General features: G+C 41.4%; 2 protein-coding genes across 4 annotated transcripts; both read left to right on the plus strand.

The window, feature by feature from the left end:
• Window positions 1-395: 395 nt before the first annotated feature.
• On the plus strand, window positions 396-8,756 carry LOC115179817 (ubiquitin-like-conjugating enzyme ATG3). Its single transcript, XM_029741629.1, has 12 exons — window positions 396-579; window positions 1,017-1,058; window positions 1,282-1,331; window positions 1,678-1,748; window positions 2,163-2,270; window positions 2,452-2,501; window positions 2,638-2,716; window positions 3,366-3,400; window positions 3,513-3,668; window positions 6,189-6,316; window positions 6,536-6,604; window positions 7,160-8,756. Exons 1-12 carry the CDS (start codon window positions 508-510, stop codon window positions 7,239-7,241), a joined length of 942 nt encoding a protein of 313 aa, XP_029597489.1. The 5' UTR covers window positions 396-507; the 3' UTR covers window positions 7,242-8,756.
• A 98-nt stretch (window positions 8,757-8,854) lies between these two features.
• On the plus strand, window positions 8,855-17,634 carry LOC115179816 (thiamine transporter 1). Of its 3 annotated transcripts, none has more exons than XM_029741625.1 (6): window positions 8,855-9,040; window positions 9,577-10,140; window positions 10,519-10,765; window positions 10,965-11,157; window positions 15,709-15,853; window positions 15,976-17,634. In XM_029741625.1, exons 1-6 carry the CDS (start codon window positions 8,894-8,896, stop codon window positions 16,165-16,167), a joined length of 1,488 nt encoding a protein of 495 aa, XP_029597485.1. In that variant the 5' UTR covers window positions 8,855-8,893; the 3' UTR covers window positions 16,168-17,634. The 3 variants fall into 3 exon arrangements, with proteins under 3 accessions (XP_029597485.1, XP_029597487.1, XP_029597488.1); XM_029741627.1 differs by having other exon boundaries at window positions 15,712-15,853; XM_029741628.1 differs by having other exon boundaries at window positions 10,977-11,157.
• The last annotated feature ends 39 nt before the right edge of the window (window positions 17,635-17,673 follow it).

A 17,673-nucleotide genomic window follows, 5' to 3' on the forward strand; every position in this document is an offset into this window, starting at 1 on the left:
TAGTGGGTTTAAAGGGTGTGTATGTTTCTCAGTCATCAGATCTCAACCCAATTGAACACTTATGAGAGATTCTGGATCAGCGTTTAAAACCATCAAAAAAATGCCAAATTATGGAATTTCTCGTGGAGGAATTGTGTCACATCCCTCCAACAGAGTAACAGATACTTGTAGAATCTATGCCATGGCGCATTGAAGCTGTTCTGGCGGCTTGTGGTCACCATGTTGGTGTTTCCTTCATTTTGGCAGTTACCTGTATGTACGCTGAATAAAGGTCTTATTCCAGATTGAAGAACTCAAATGTATTTAACTTTCCCTTGGGGCCTGGGCCAGTCATGATCAGGCAACCCTTGAGCCGTCCAGACAAATCTCTCGAGACTTTAACAGCGGAAGAGGATCCTCAAATGACAAGTCATGTGATCTGTTGCTGGCGAAAAAACAACTGAAAACCGACGGTCCTACGGCGTTTGAAGACGCACACATCTGTCGTGGATCGATCTGATAGCTAACATGCAGAACGCCATTAATTCCGTAAAAGGCACGGCCCTTGGTGTAGCCGAGTTTTTTACTCCAGTGCTGAAGGTAAGCTAAATTAGCTGTATCGCTAGCTACTGTAGATTGCTATCACTCAGCAGTGGTGCGTAAGATGCTAACATGCTAGCATGCGTTATCGGGAAGTCTTCTCTCAAGTGCTCTCAACAACATGTATTATGTAGCTACAATTCGTTGTTTACAGTCCTATTGCAGTGTATAATCTCAGTATATGAAATATTTAGAGGTTTCATGGCGTTGATGACTGTCTTGTCATTATGTCAATGTAGCGAACGTTAGTTTCGCATGATTCCAGTTAAGCACATTTTGAGAAATGTGACAGTCAATGTTTAAGACCTTCAAGCAATTAAGAATGGAATGTCTAACCTCCTCTGTAATGAAACTGTTTGCAGGCAGTCACACGTTAAATATACCAAACTGCCAACTCAACAATAATTGTTATATGACTTCATTATTTTGTCTGATAGGAATCCAAATTCAAGGAGACTGGAGTTATCACTCCAGAAGAGGTGAGGAAGTTGTCTTTCGTATCATTTGTAACAGTCACTTTAAAAAGCCCAACAAGTCACACGTATGCAGGCTTTCGTCATTTGGGCAAATAAGTGCAACTGAAAGAGATTTTGGAGAAGTTTGTCATAATTCCAAAAGAAGCCCCTTTCCCTGACCCACAGTAATTGTCATCTGTCCAAACTATTTCAACTTCTTATTAAATCTCTATTTTCTCTCCATTAGTTTGTCGCTGCTGGAGATCACCTTGTTCATCACTGCCCCACATGGAAATGGTGAGTGTCCGTTGGAGTAAGATTGATACTCAATATTGTACACGCTACCCCAGGACATGGGTTGGCTCCATCCAAGTCAATTCTGAAATTGAATTACACTCTTATGAAGAAATGCCCATGTTCTGATGTCCAGTTCAACTAACAGGAATTGAAATGGACTTTATCCCACCTCCATGATATTGTAGTCAGCTAAATTGCACTTAATTTCTCAAATCTAATTAGTCTGATATGAGCATGTAATTACTCTGGATGGATGCTATGCTGTCTCCGAATATAGCATCAACTACAGTAGGATGTTTTGACAGCACAGTAGTCCCAGATGTCACATCATGTTTATTCCCTCCAGGGTGTCTGGGGAAGAGGAGAAGGTGAAGCCGTATTTACCCAAGGATAAGCAGTTCCTATTGACTCGCAATGGTAAGAACTGTGTGAACTCAAATCAAATGAAATGTTATTGGTCACATGCAGATGTTATTGCGAGTGTAGCGAAATGCTTGTGCTTCTAGTTCTAACAGTGCAGCAATATCTAACAAGTAATCTAACAATTCCACAACAACTACCTAATACACACAAATCTAAGTAATGGAATAAGAATATATACATATAAATATATGGATGAGCATTGACTGAGCGGCATAGGCAAGATGCAATAAACGGTGTAAAATACAGTATATACATATGAGATGAATAATGCAAGATATGTAAACATTATTAAAGTGGCATTATTAAAGTGACTAGTGATCCATTTATTAAAGTGGTGCTTTCTCTACAATACTGTTACTTGTCCTTATTGTTGCTGTAGTAATGTATATTTTGTGTGTGTGCCTACAGTTCCCTGCTACAAGCGCTGTAAACAGATGGAGTATTGTGATGAACTGGAAGCTATCATAGAGGAGGATGACGGAGATGGAGGATGGGTCGACACCTACCACAACTCAGGTTGGACACTTTAGACATTTCCTGTGACAATGGTTCATTTTCTAGGGTCTTTTATGTTGTAGTGCAATATACCTTCATTTATTGCTGTGCTGCAGAGTGCAGTTTCAGTAATACATTATAAATAAAGTTAGCTTTTGGGTTTGTTTGTCCAGGAATGTTATATTTCAAATTGATATTTTAGGTATAGGGGGAGTTACAGAAGCTGTACGAGAAATCTCATTGGACAACAAGGTAAATTTGATGGACCATTTACGTTTTGTTATTGAATCCTAGTACTCTGCATTGATAATGAATGTTTCAAACTAACAACCTTAGATTATTACCATTGAAGACGTCTTAAAATAGTTGTATTCCTTTGTTTTGAAAGGACATGAATGTGAACTCTGGTGCTAGTGGGAACGGAGATGATGATGATGATGATGAAGACGAGGCAGCAGATATGGAAGGTGTCTACTCTCTACTCCTCAAGGAATATACCAAAGATTTGTGTAACTAAACCAAGATAGACCATAGCCCTTTGCTTCAAACGGGAACAAATTAGTCATAGTGGGCAGAGCCAGGCACGAGCTAGCAAGATCCTATTTCCATTAGGGAACACCAACTCTGAAGTGCGTTTGTGCAGTAACTCAACTCGCCTTTGCACTCCTAAACAACACCATTTTTTAAAACTTTGGCAAAGGGTAAAGTATACAAAACTTACTTGATTATGTTTGTAGCATATTTTAGTTTTGGGAACAGAAAATTGAATTGAGATCAAATGTTTAATCGATGAGAAATTAGCAGAATGTTGGCCAAAATCCATCTTGTTCCGTCTTCTCCCACTCCCGGCCGCTGGGCTTCCTCTCACTACCATATTTGGTAGTGAAAGGAAACTCCAAGCAGTTGCTTCACATTTATACGTCCGGTGACATATCTGTCTCATTGTTCTGTGGTTATACTTCACTAGTTGTGATGTGTGTTTTGTCCTATTTTTATTTTTAACCACCGCAGCAGGCCTTTTGGTAGGCCGTCATTGTAAATAAGAATTTGTTCCTAACTGACTTTCATAGTTAAATAAGTAATGTAATGGTTGTTTGTCTTGTTCTGTTCTTTCAGAGTATGAGGAGAGTGGACTACTGGAAACAGATGAGGTCAGAAGTTAACAGTATTGTTCTAACTTTTATTGTACATTGCTTCCGTTTCCAGGAAGTGTCTCTATTCCCCATTTTTCACTTTAGTTTTTTCTCTCCCATATGTCTCCAGGCCACCCTGGACACCAGTAAAATGGTGGACTTGTCTAAATCCAAAACGGGAGAGGCTGGGAGCGATGACATCCTGCAGACTCGAACCTATGACCTCTACATCACATATGACAAATACTATCAGACTCCTCGACTCTGGCTATTTGGATACGATGAGGTAACACACTTACTGTACATTGACTCTGTATCGGTACCACCTGTATATAGTCTCCTCACATTGACTCTGTATCGGTACCCCCTGTATATAGCCTCCTCACATTGACTCTGTACCGGTACCACCTGTATATAGTCTCCTCACATTGACTCTGTACCGGTACCCCCTGTATATAGTCTCCTCACATTGACTCTGTACCGGTACTCCCCTGTATATAGTCTCCTCACATTGACTCTGTATCGGTACCACCTGTATATAGTCTCCTCACATTGACTCTGTATTGGTACCCCCTGTATATAGTCTCCACATTGACTCTGTACCGGTACCCCCTGTATATAGTCTCCTCACATTGACTCTGTATCGGTACCACCTGTATATAGTCTCCTCACATTGACTCTGTACCGGTACCACCTGTATATAGTCTCCTCACATTGACTCTGTACCGGTACCCCCTGTATATAGTCTCCTCACATTGACTCTGTATCGGTACCACCTGTATATAGTCTCCTCACATTGACTCTGTATCGGTACCACCTGTATATAGTCTCCACATTGACTCTGTACCGGTACCACCTGTATATAGTCTCCTCACATTGACTCTGTATCGGTACCACCTGTATATAGTCTCCTCACATTGACTCTGTATCGGTACCACCTGTATATAGTCTCCTCACATTGACTCTGTATCGGTACCACCTGTATATAGTCTCCTCACATTGACTCGGTATCGGTACCACCTGTATATAGTCTCCTCACATTGACTCTGTATCGGTACCACCTGTATATAGTCTCCTCACATTGACTCTGTATCGGTACCACCTGTATATAGTCTCCTCACATTGACTCTGTACCGGTACCCCCTGTATATAGTCTCCACATTGACTCTGTACCGGTACCCCCCTGTATATAGTCTCCTCACATTGACTCTGTACCGGTACCCCCTGTATATAGTCTCCACATTGACTCTGTATCGGTACCACCTGTATATAGTCTCCTCACATTGACTCTGTACCGGTACCACCTGTATATAGTCTCCTCACATTGACTCTGTACCGGTACCCCCCCTGTATATAGTCTCCTCACATTGACTCTGTATTGGTACCACCTGTATATAGTCTCCTCACATTGACTCTGTATCGGTACCCCCTGTATCGGTACCCCCTGTATATAGTCTCCACATTGACTCTGTATCGGTACCCCCTGTATATAGTCTCCTCACATTGACTCTGTATCGGTACCCCCTGTATATAGTCTCCACATTGACTCTGTACCGGTACCACCTGTATATAGTCTCCTCACATTGACTCTGTACCGGTACCACCTGTATATAGTCTCCTCATATTGACTCTGTACCGGTACCCCCCTGTATATAGTCTCCTCACATTGACTCTGTATCGGTACCACCTGTATATAGTCTCCTCACATTGACTCTGTATCGGTACCACCTGTATATAGTCTCCTCACATTGACTCTGTATCGGTACCCCCTGTATATAGCCTTGCTACTGTTATTTTATTGTTGCTCCTTAATTATTATTTGAAAAAAAATGTTTACTTCAGTTTATTTAGTAAATACTTTAACACATATTTTTCGCAACTGTGTTAGGGTTCGTTCCTTTCGTCCTTGTCAATCATTGGTGAAATTGGCATTATGACAATATCTTTAATTAAATCATCCAAAAACCTTTATTAATGCAATTGCAGACAGAAGTTGACATTCAGGAACATAGCACGCATGTTTCCCAGTAAGTTCTGCATCAAAGAAAAGGTCCCAAGTTGTTTTAAACCTTAAGTCTAGCCCTGTTGATGTCATTACCTTTTACTCCTGAGACCAAAACCTTGCCTACAAAACTATAGAAACAAGGCTTTTAGTGTTATCTAAAAACTTAGCAGTAAACGTCCACTCCCCAAAGTTGATTTATTGTGGAATGTCTGACTAGTCTTATATCCTACACTCCCCTGCAGAGTTCTGTCACACATTTCTCAGAGGGGCCTCTATAAGAGAGAGCGAACTAGAAAACAATTCTAAACCTCTATAATGAATATATTGTTAATCTGTAGTCTAGGGGTCTTATAGCCCCTCCTCTTCTATTAATACAACATAAGCATAATCAATTATTCTAATACATCAAACATTTTGGTACAGCCCTTGTGAACCCGACAACTGCATTGTTGGTTAAGGGCTTGTAAGTAAGCATTCACTGTCAGGTTGTATTCTGCGCATGTGACAAATAAAATGTATTTGATTTGTACACTAGCTCTCAGCAGTACGGAGACAGTTTAGTGTATCTGGGTTTCTAGGGTAGACCAAATAGTGCATCCTATGTGCACAGTAACAAAACATGTTGGCATTTAGATACTGCTGTGTGTCCTTTTGGATTGCATTGTGAATATTACTGAGGATGTAAATCCCAAGATGTGTTCTTACAGCTGAGGAAGAATGATGTCTTTGACTTACCTGGGAAACCGAGTTCCTGGGTTCTACGTTCTACGTTCTGTTTACCATTTCCTCTCACTCCTACAGGACAGACAGCCCCTGACAGTGGATCAGATGTACGAGGACATCAGCCAGGATCATGTGAAGAAAACGGTCACCATCGAAAATCACCCCCACCTACCACCCCCGGCCATGTGCTCTGTGCATCCCTGCAGGTAAAAGCAAGCGATCATGAACATGCTTTCAGTAACTCAAAATCGGAGGAGTGCTGATCTGGGATCAGGTCCCGCTTTCTATTCATTATAATCTAAAACTGATCCCACATCAGAACTCCTATTCTGAAAAACTTTGACTATGGGCCCTGATCCGACTGTACTACATCGAGGCAGCGCTTATGGTCCTGTAAACTAATGTTGCCACTTCCTGTTTTCCAGACATGCTGAAGTGATGAAACGGATAATCGAGACGGTGGCGGAGGGGGGAGGAGAACTTGGAGTTCATATGCATCCTTTAAGTGATTTGTCGGTTCAGCTGAAGTCGTGTTTTTAATGCAGCTTGGTGATTTAGGTCTATGTGTCATTATGTAAGGGATAATGGGCCTATGTGTTCTATGGAAAATAATGAACGACTTACTTTCCACAGAGTTGCATTCATTTCCAGGGAATGAGTTGATTTATTACTTTCATATCATGGCTATAATTTAACGAATGTGCTGCTTGAAATGTTTTCAACATCCACTGAGGTAGCTAGCAAGTTTACTAGATAACTACAGCCTTGGTAACCAAACAAAGAAAGCGTCAGTCGTAGCTTGCTGTTATGAAAAATCTAATTCAATGTTTTGAATTCGACTTTTGCTTTCAAACGCAGCTCAAATACTGTAGAATTCAATGGCTATAGTTGAAGATATACTGTGCTTTATAGTGAAACGAGTATTCAACAATGCCATGGTATAGTTCAATGTAACCCAAGCTAAGGTGAGTTGTAAATACAAGTGATCTTGCTAATACTGTTTCTCTTCCATTCTTGCCTACACATTATTCCTTAACTTCATGTTTCAGGTATCTGTTGATTTTCTTGAAGTTTGTCCAGGCCGTCATCCCCACGATAGAATACGACTACACAAGGCACTTCACCATGTAGCTCCATCCTACAGTGGTGTAGGCTACTCTTGCAAACATCTGAGTGTAGGAGGAATCTGTCTTCTGGCTGGCAGCGTTAGTGGTGTACGGAATGTTGTCTCTGGGAATGACTCTTGGAATATTCTGGGTACTCTGACCCTCTTTGCGTGGGAATAGGTTGAATCGCTGAGGAGTTGATGGGTGTGTACAGATGTTGGTAATGCTATAATCCCAATGATGTAATGGCTTTATGTGGTGACTGATCTCAGTGTTTTTGTCTGGAAGATTCTCACTCTGTACTTGGCAAGTGCCCAGCTCTGCCATTAACAACCATTCAAAGATAACTATATTTATTTTACATGAATTCACTGACAGATAGGCTTTCAAGTTTTCTCCATTTGTTTTTATAACCACACAAATCTTCTTCTTTTTTTACCATAGTAATGGTGCCACTAATGTCCTCAAATGCTTACCAATTAAATGTTGTTGAAAGAAATCTGACAAATGTTTTGTCCACTTTGCATTATAGCTTTTTCAGTTTGATGCACTGTGCTGGACTAATGTTTGGACCTCTACTGGTTCAGACCAATGCCAGTTTGTCTTAATGGTGACGTGTCTATGGGCCCAGGACCATCGTTGGTTCCTGTAAGTGGCGTTGGTGTCCTCTTTTGGAGTTTTCTTTGCCCAGCTGTTCTCTTCGTTTTTTTTCAACCCTGCTCCTAGTTCCACTGTCTTGTCCTGTAGAGATGACGTCATGATGATTGTGTTGTATGAATATGTGAGCGTTACCTCTTTGTGTGATGACACGCAAGGTTACCTGTATCACCAGATTATTCAAAGACACGGTATATCATCAGGAGTTTGACTGTCTTCTCAAATATATAAAGACATCAGAAACTAACCAAGACTTTTTTCTGCACAGTATATTCATTGTTAACTATAGTACTCTTCTCTTAACAGTATGTATAACTCACTCATTAATGCTGAAATATTGACTGTAAAATGTCTGAGTAACTGACTCCAGAGTACTTTCATTTCCCAACAATCAGCTGGACAGGTGTTGTGGCCCTTTCTCTTACCTGTTGATCCTACAGACTCCTTGTGTAACAGCTCAGTGTTAACACACTGAACATTTTAAAGTAATGTACATTTTATATCAATAAAAATCCCCAATATATTGATATGATGGATTGTATACATTATGCCGTTATAAAACTACCTACCACTGGGTGAATGCCCTTGAAATCATGCACTATAAAGCACATATGGCATCTGAAATTCTATACTTTTCTCAGCAAATTGACATCTAGATTAAAATGTATGCATGGTCTATGACTAGATAAGGTTATGTAATGAGTCTGTAGCTCGACTGACTGTTAAAATAATAATTCGTATTTTATTTAACCTTTTTTGATACACACCAATATATACATCCATTTTAATGGGCAGAATCTGATTTAGAAAATATAACTTTAGTAAGTATACCAGCGTGTGTGCCTCATTTAAAATAAAAGACACTTATTTTGTTGCCGAAGACGAACCCCCTCTTTGCTCTCATTTAATTGGCCGAAGGTTCTGTCGTCATTTTACTGCGACGCACAATATTTTAACTTAGTTTTCCATTTTGCTGTCAGATCAAATCTACTAGCGACTGTGGTGCGTGGAGGTCACGTTATGGTGTGTTTTTTTTTGGTTGACATGTCTCAACTATATCCCACGATCTTACTTTGTGTTTATGGATTCTTCTCTAATCTCCGACCTTCTGAGCCTTTCTTAACTGCGTTTTTGATGGGACCTGATAAAAACCTTACTGAAACAGAGGTAAGTGGAAGGATGAGCATTAGCTTCTTGTTCATTGTGCAAAAAGCGACTACATTTAGCTAGCTAAATCTACAAAATAACGTATTGTTTACATGTGAATATCTGTAACGTTAATGCAATCGCATGCTAATGTTATATTTTACATTTATATCACCAATATAAAGTTACAGCTTAGAGAACCGTTGGCTCTTCTGTAACATGATCTTGTTAACATTGTTTCTGTATCCTCGTGCTAATCCAGTTTGACTGCAATCCTTGAAATATTTGCTTAATAGGACCACTAGCTCATGTGGTCTCAAATCCTTTGGAAAAAGTCTCAAATCCGAAAATAATTGCTTTTCCCTTGTGCCACCAATGAAGAAAGGTAGCCTAGTTAACTAATATGGAGGTTACTTACTTATTGCTTTGTAATAGCTAAACAGGCAGCAACATTGAATATTAGCGTTACATTACATTTTTGTCCATTGGAAGCGTTTGTCCATAGGAGTGAATTACAATAACATGGCTGACTTTGTCTACATATCCTCTGTCCACAGCTTGTAAATGAAATCTACCCAATATGGACATATTCCTACCTTGTGCTACTCTTCCCAGTTTTCCTGGCCACGGACTACCTGTGTTACAAGCCTGTGCTGATCCTGCAGGCAGTGAGCTTGGTAGTGACCTACTTTATGCTAGTGAAGGCCCAGGGCGTGCTGGCCATGCAGCTTCTGGAGTTGTTCTTTGGCCTCGCCACTGCCACAGACATAGCCTACTACTCTTACATCTACAGTGTGGTGGAGCCGGCCCAGTACCAGAGAGTCACTGGTTACTGTCGTAGTATTACATTACTGGGCTCCGCCGCTGGCTCGCTGGCTGGGCAGCTGCTAGTGTCTGTGGCTCAGGTCCCACTGCTCTACCTCAGTATTATCACATTGGTGTCGGTCATCTTGGCCTTCGTGGCGCCCTGGTTTTTGCCCATGCCCGGTAAGAGCTTGTTCTTCCATAAGAGCCAGGGGACAGAGAGGGAGAAGCCGGTGCATCAGAGCAGCAGGGTTCCCATGGATGAAGCAGAGGACCATGAGAGCAAAGTACCTCTGAAGATTGATGAGGTCACCATGGTGAGCCTCTTTTAAAAAAAAAAAAAAAATGTTGTGATCTTTTTATTGTTATTGGTAAGACAGGTCACCATGGCCTCTTTGAAGGACTGAGTAGTAGTGTGTGTTGTTGTTGAACCATGTTGCAGCTCTGAGAGAGAATCATTAATTGTTGTTTATTAATTGATGTCATGCAACTCTGCTGTCCCAATTTGAAAGACACTAGATTGACACAATCCTGATTGACACCATTGAATGTTGCAATACTAGAGCATTTACAAAAGACATTGAACTAAAACCTTGCTTCATCACTCACTTTCAGGAAGCATTTTTTTTCAGAGCATTTGAGTCCGTTGATTCTTACGCAAGTTCTTACTTAACTCTGCAATTTTCTTCACTCAGGTCGTGACGGCCAGTGACGGTGGTGGCGCTAGCAGTGGCTTAGTGGACGTGTTAGGGATCCTATGGGAAGACTTCCTGCAGTGCTACTCATGCCCTGCCCTCCTGGCTTGGTCGGTGTGGTGGGCCCTCTCTACTTGTGGCTACTTCCAGTTGGTCAACTATGTTCAGGCCCTGTGGGAGAAAGTCCTGCCCTCCCAGGAGTTTGAGATCTACAATGGATACGTGGAGACAGTCTCCACCTTGTTAGGTGAACTTGATGAAGTACCGTTTCAGATGAATTACAACCTGAGAAGATGCTACTTGAACTGATTAAAGTATAGTCTTGCTTTACCATACTTCCAAGTCAGCCTGGAAGCAGAATCTAATCAAATAAGAATGCACATTTTAATTTCAATGCATGTTCTGTTTGTCTGCTGGCTGATCACGCCCCTGGTGTCTGTGCTTAGGTGCGTTAGCAGCCTTCGGGGTTGGCTCAATCAAGGTCTCCTGGGCAGTCTGGGGAGAGCTGGCTCTCTGCATCTTCTCAGTGGTCATGGCTGTGGCTGTGTACCTCATGGACACCATCAGGAATATCTGGGTGTGCTACACCTCCTATGTGGTCTTCAGAGCCACCTACATGCTGCTGATAACCATCGCTACGTGAGTGACCTACAGTACATGTTATAACCATGGCTACGTGATTAGGACAGACAGACATCCTGACCTACAGTACATGATATAACCATCGCTACGCGATTAGGACAGACAGACAGACATCCTGACCTACAGTACATGATATAACCATGGCTACGTGATTAGGACAGACAGACATCCTGACCTACAGTACATGATATAACCATCGCTACGTGATTAGGACAGACATCCTGACCTACAGTACATGATATATAACCATCGCTACGTGATTAGGACAGACATCCTGACCTACAGTACATGATATAACCATCGCTACGTGATTAGGACAGACAGACATCCTGACCTACAGTACATGATATAACCATCACTACGTGATTAGGACAGACAGACATCCTGACCTACAGTACATGATATAACCATCGCTACGTGATTAGGACAGACAGACATCCTGACCTACAGTACATGATATAACCATCGCTACGTGATTAGGACAGACAGACATCCTGACCTACAGTACATTATATAACCATGGCTACGTGATTAGGACAGACAGACATCCTGACCTACAGTACATGATATAACCATGGCTACGTGATTAGGACAGACATCCTGACCTACAGTACATGATATAACCATCGCTACGTGATTAGGACAGACATCCTGACCTACAGTACATGATATAACCATCGCTACGTGATTAGGACAGACGGACATCCTGACCTACAGTACATGATATAACCATCGCTACGTGATTAGGACAGACAGACATCCTGACCTACAGTACATGATATAACCATCGCTACGTGATTAGGACAGACAGACATCCTGACCTACAGTACATGATATAACCATCGCTACGTGATTAGGACAGACAGACATCCTGACCTACAGTACATTATATAACCATGGCTACGTGATTAGGACAGACAGACATCCTGACCTACAGTACATGATATAACCATGGCTACGTGATTAGGACAGACATCCTGACCTACAGTACATGATATAACCATCGCTACGTGATTAGGACAGACATCCTGACCTACAGTACATGATATAACCATCGCTACGTGATTAGGACAGACAGACATCCTGACCTACAGTACATGATATAACCATCGCTACGTGATTAGGACAGACAGACATCCTGACCTACAGTACATGATATAACCATCGCTACGTGATTAGGACAGACAGACATCCTGACCTACAGTACATGATATAACCATCGCTACGTGATTAGGACAGACAGACATCCTGACCTACAGTACATGATATAACCATCGCTACGTGATTAGGACAGACATCCTGACCTACAGTACATGATATAACCATCGCTACGTGATTAGGACAGACATCCTGACCTACAGTACATGATATAACCATCGCTACGTGATTAGGACAGACAGACATCCTGACCTACAGTACATGATATAACAATCGCTACGTGATTAGGACAGACATCCTGACCTACAGTACATGATATAACCATCGCTACGTGATTAGGACAGACATCCTGACCTACAGTACATGATATAACCATCGCTACGTGATTAGGACAGACAGACATCCTGACCTACAGTACATGATATAACCATCGCTACGTGATTAGGACAGACAGACATCCTGACCTACAGTACATGATATAACCATCGCTACGTGATTAGGACAGACAGACATCCTGACCTACAGTACATTATATAACCATGGCTACGTGATTAGGACAGACAGACATCCTGACCTACAGTACATGATATAACCATGGCTACGTGATTAGGACAGACATCCTGACCTACAGTACATGATATAACCATCGCTACGTGATTAGGACAGACATCCTGACCTACAGTACATGATATAACCATCGCTACGTGATTAGGACAGACAGACATCCTGACCTACAGTACATGATATAACCATCGCTACGTGATTAGGACAGACAGACATGCTGACCTACAGTACATGATATAACCATCGCTACGTGATTAGGACAGACAGACATCCTGACCTACAGTACATGATATAACCATCGCTACGTGATTAGGACAGACAGACATCCTGACCTACAGTACATGATATAACCATCGCTACGTGATTAGGACAGACAGACATCCTGACCTACAGTACATGATATAACCATCGCTACGTGATTAGGACAGACATCCTGACCTACAGTACATGATATAACCATCGCTACGTGATTAGGACAGACATCCTGACCTACAGTACATGATATAACCATCGCTACGTGATTAGGACAGACAGACATCCTGACCTACAGTACATGATATAACAATCGCTACGTGATTAGGACAGACATCCTGACCTACAGTACATGATATAACCATCGCTACGTGATTAGGACAGACAGACATCCTGACCTACAGTACATGATATAACCATCGCTACGTGATTAGGACAGACAGACATCCTGACCTACAGTACATGATATAACCATCGCTACGTGATTAGGACAGACAGACATCCTGACCTACAGTACATGATATAACCATCGCTACGTGATTAGGACAGACAGACATCCTGACCTACAGTACATTATATAACCATGGCTACGTGATTAGGACAGACAGACATCCTGACCTACAGTACATGATATAACCATCGCTACGTGATTAGGACAGACATCCTGACCTACAGTACATGATATAACCATGGCTACGTGATTAGGACAGACATCCTGACCTACAGTACATGATATAACCATCGCTACGTGATTAGGACAGACATCCTGACCTACAGTACATGATATAACCATCGCTACGTGATTAGGACAGACAGACATCCTGACCTACAGTACATGATATAACCATCGCTACGTGATTAGGACAGACAGACATCCTGACCTACAGTACATGATATAACCATCGCTACGTGATTAGGACAGACAGACATCCTGACCTACAGTACATGATATAACCATCGCTACGTGATTAGGACAGACAGACATCCTGACCTACAGTACATGATATAACCATCGCTACGTGATTAGGACAGACAGACATCCTGACCTACAGTACATGATATAACCATCGCTACGTGATTAGGACAGACAGACATCCTGACCTACAGTACATGATATAACCATCGCTACGTGATTAGGACAGACAGACATCCTGACCTACAGTACATGATATAACCATCGCTACGTGATTAGGACAGACAGACATCCTGACCTACAGTACATGATATAACCATCGCTACGTGATTAGGACAGACAGACATCCTGACCTACAGTACATGATATAACCATCGCTACGTGATTAGGACAGACAGACATCCTGACCTACAGTACATGATATAACCATCGCTACGTGATTAGGACAGACAGACATCCTGACCTACAGTACATGATATAACCATCGCTACGTGATTAGGACAGACAGACATCCTGACCTACAGTACATGATATAACCATCGCTACGTGATTAGGACAGACAGACATCCTGACCTACAGTACATGATATAACCATCGCTACGTGATTAGGACAGACAGACATCCTGACCTACAGTACATGATATAACCATCGCTACGTGATTAGGACAGACAGACATCCTGACCTACAGTACATGATATAACCATCGCTACGTGATTAGGACAGACAGACATCCTGACCTACAGTACATGATATAACCATCGCTACGTGATTAGGACAGACAGACATCCTGACCTACAGTACATGATATAACCATCGCTACGTGATTAGGACAGACAGACATCCTGACCTACAGTACATGATATAACCTTCGCTACGTGATTAGGACAGACAGACATCCTGACCTACAGTACATGATATAACCATCGCTACGTGATTAGGACAGACAGACATTGACCTACAGTACATGATATAACCATCGCTACGTGATTAGGACAGACAGACATCCTGACCTACAGTACATGATATAACCATCGCTACGTGATTAGGACAGACAGACATCCTGACCTACAGTACATGATATAACCATCGCTACGTGATTAGGACAGACAGACATCCTGACCTACAGTACATGATATAACCATCGCTACGTGATTAGGACAGACAGACATCCTGACCTACAGTACATGATATAACCATCGCTACGTGATTAGGACAGACAGACATCCTGACCTACAGTACATGATATAACCATCGCTACGTGATTAGGACAGACAGACAGACATCCTGACCTACAGTACATGATATAACCATCGCTACGTGATTAGGACAGACAGACAGACATCCTGACCTACAGTACATGATATAACCATCGCTACTTGATTAGGACAGACAGACATCCTGACCTACAGTACATGATATAACCATCGCTACGTGATTAGGACAGACAGACATCCCCTGAAAACCATATGATGTCCAGGCATTTAAAGTTTGTTATTAATGTTTGGACTCAATTGTGTCATTGCTGTAGGCTTCTACCGTAGCTAGCTGTCTACCTATGATATATCTTAACTGTGTATTCAATTTCATCTTTCTACTGTGTATTCAAACTCCACTTTTATGTTTTAAATTGTATTTCTAAAGACAATCTTTTGTGCTCCAGCAGGTATCAGATTGCTGCCAACCTGAGTATGCAGCGATATGCCTTGGTGTTTGGAGTGAACACTTTCATTGCCCTGCTGCTTCAGACTCTGCTTACTGTTGTGGTAGTGGACTCTGTTGGGCTGGGCCTGGACATTTTCCCACAGGTAACTTATCACAAAGACAATACTATCCATGATGTTTGGATGTAAAATATGGTTTGTTTTAAAAGGTCGTATTACTATTAACACTGATGTAGCTTGATAAATATTTTCTCTCTCTGTCTCAGTTTCTCATATACGCCAGCTACTTCGCTGTGATCGCAGTGATCTTCCTCGTGGCCGGGCTGTACAAGCTGGTGTTGAGGAGAAGATCCCAGCCAGCGGCCCAGCCTCAGACTGATAGTGGAGAGACTGAGTCAGACTGCCTTAGCAGAGACTCTCCTCCCCTCAATGAGCTGCAGCAGATCACAGGAACATGACTACCTGTTTATGGTGCAGTACTACAAAGAGGAACACGTCAGGACCAGTGTTGGACCCAATTCCATTTAAACTCAGTCAATTCAGGATGATTTGAAATGGAATTGACCCCAACTGTGGTCATCACACTATGCAAGTGTGTTGTACTCCTTCGCTTGCTCAAGCACATCATTCATGGATTGGGTGCAGGCCTAAAAACACTTGCAGAGTGTAACATTTTAATGTTTATATCATAGCCTTATGGGTTTAATGAAAACGTGTAGTTTGCCTATATTTAGGCTTTGTTTGTGGTTTCAAATTTTTTTGTCATACAAAAGCTTTATTTGTGGCGTATGTTGCATAATGGTAGTCGGCCTACTATCTTTTCCTTCGTCACTTTAAATCATTGCCTTAACTACCAAAGTAAGTCAATGGATAAGCAATAAATGTTACATTCTGAACTGCTAGAAATATGTTATGAATTATTAGAGTTCAGTTGTTGCAAGAATAGCTTTTTATAAAATGTACCCACAAGCAACAAATCAAATGTCGCAAAGATTTGATTGATCAGCAATAGATTGAAGTGTCTTAAGATAAATATGTCCATCTAATATCTAGCGACTACATATTAACCATACATTCATGGGTCAAAAGTGAAAAGCATATCTATGTGATTGACATGGAGTTGGAGGCCATATTTACAGTATATTATTGTATTATAATCACTGGCCTTGAATGTAGGTCTACTTCTGAAGTGGTTCAACCATACTGTATTAATACAAATTAGCTTTTTTTACTATCAATACAAATCCCAGTAGTTGAAAGGCTGAGCGCTGTAGCAGATGACTGAAGCTGATGATTATGTACTGAGAGCTGATTCAGTGTTGTCTGGTGGTCACTGAAAGACCAAAAGCACCTACAGCTTTTAGAACTTACCGGTTACACAACATGCTTCCTCCATACGTTACAACAGCATACCCTAAAATAGTCTAAAGATTAGCCTCATTCTGTTTTCTTCAGTCATAATGAGAATCTTGTCATCTTCAATCATGTTGGTAACATATTTATGTCATGATACTAAGGCCTAGATTCAAAGTGTTAACTGACACCCGCTCATCGAAGTGTAGATTACATCTCACATTCCAGTGTTCTAGCTTGTAAACAAGGCTGCATGGGATTTCTCTTTAACTCCATGCAGCCAATGGCAAGGTCCGCTTTAGGTATCATGCTGGGAGCAGCTTGTGGATTTGACAGCTCTGAAGCCGTTCCACCACCGACGCCGCCAAAACAACCGCTATGCAAATGTCTGCTAAAGCAGGTCTGATTGAATAGAGCACCTAGTTATAGTAGGCTTTTTACGGCTCAATGAATGCTTATTTCATATTTTTACAATATGTTCATTTTGACTTCACAATCACTACGTTTTCCCTGTTTTTGTTCTTGTGTAATGTTTTTTTCAATAAACATAGTTTTGTAGTATAAAATGTTTAGAAATGTGGGACATTTTGTTTCTTATTTCTGAATACAAA

The sequence above is a fragment of the Salmo trutta genome, chromosome 39 (genome assembly GCF_901001165.1).
Source record: "Salmo trutta chromosome 39, fSalTru1.1, whole genome shotgun sequence".
In the NCBI taxonomy this organism is placed as follows: Eukaryota; Metazoa; Chordata; class Actinopteri; order Salmoniformes; family Salmonidae; genus Salmo; species Salmo trutta.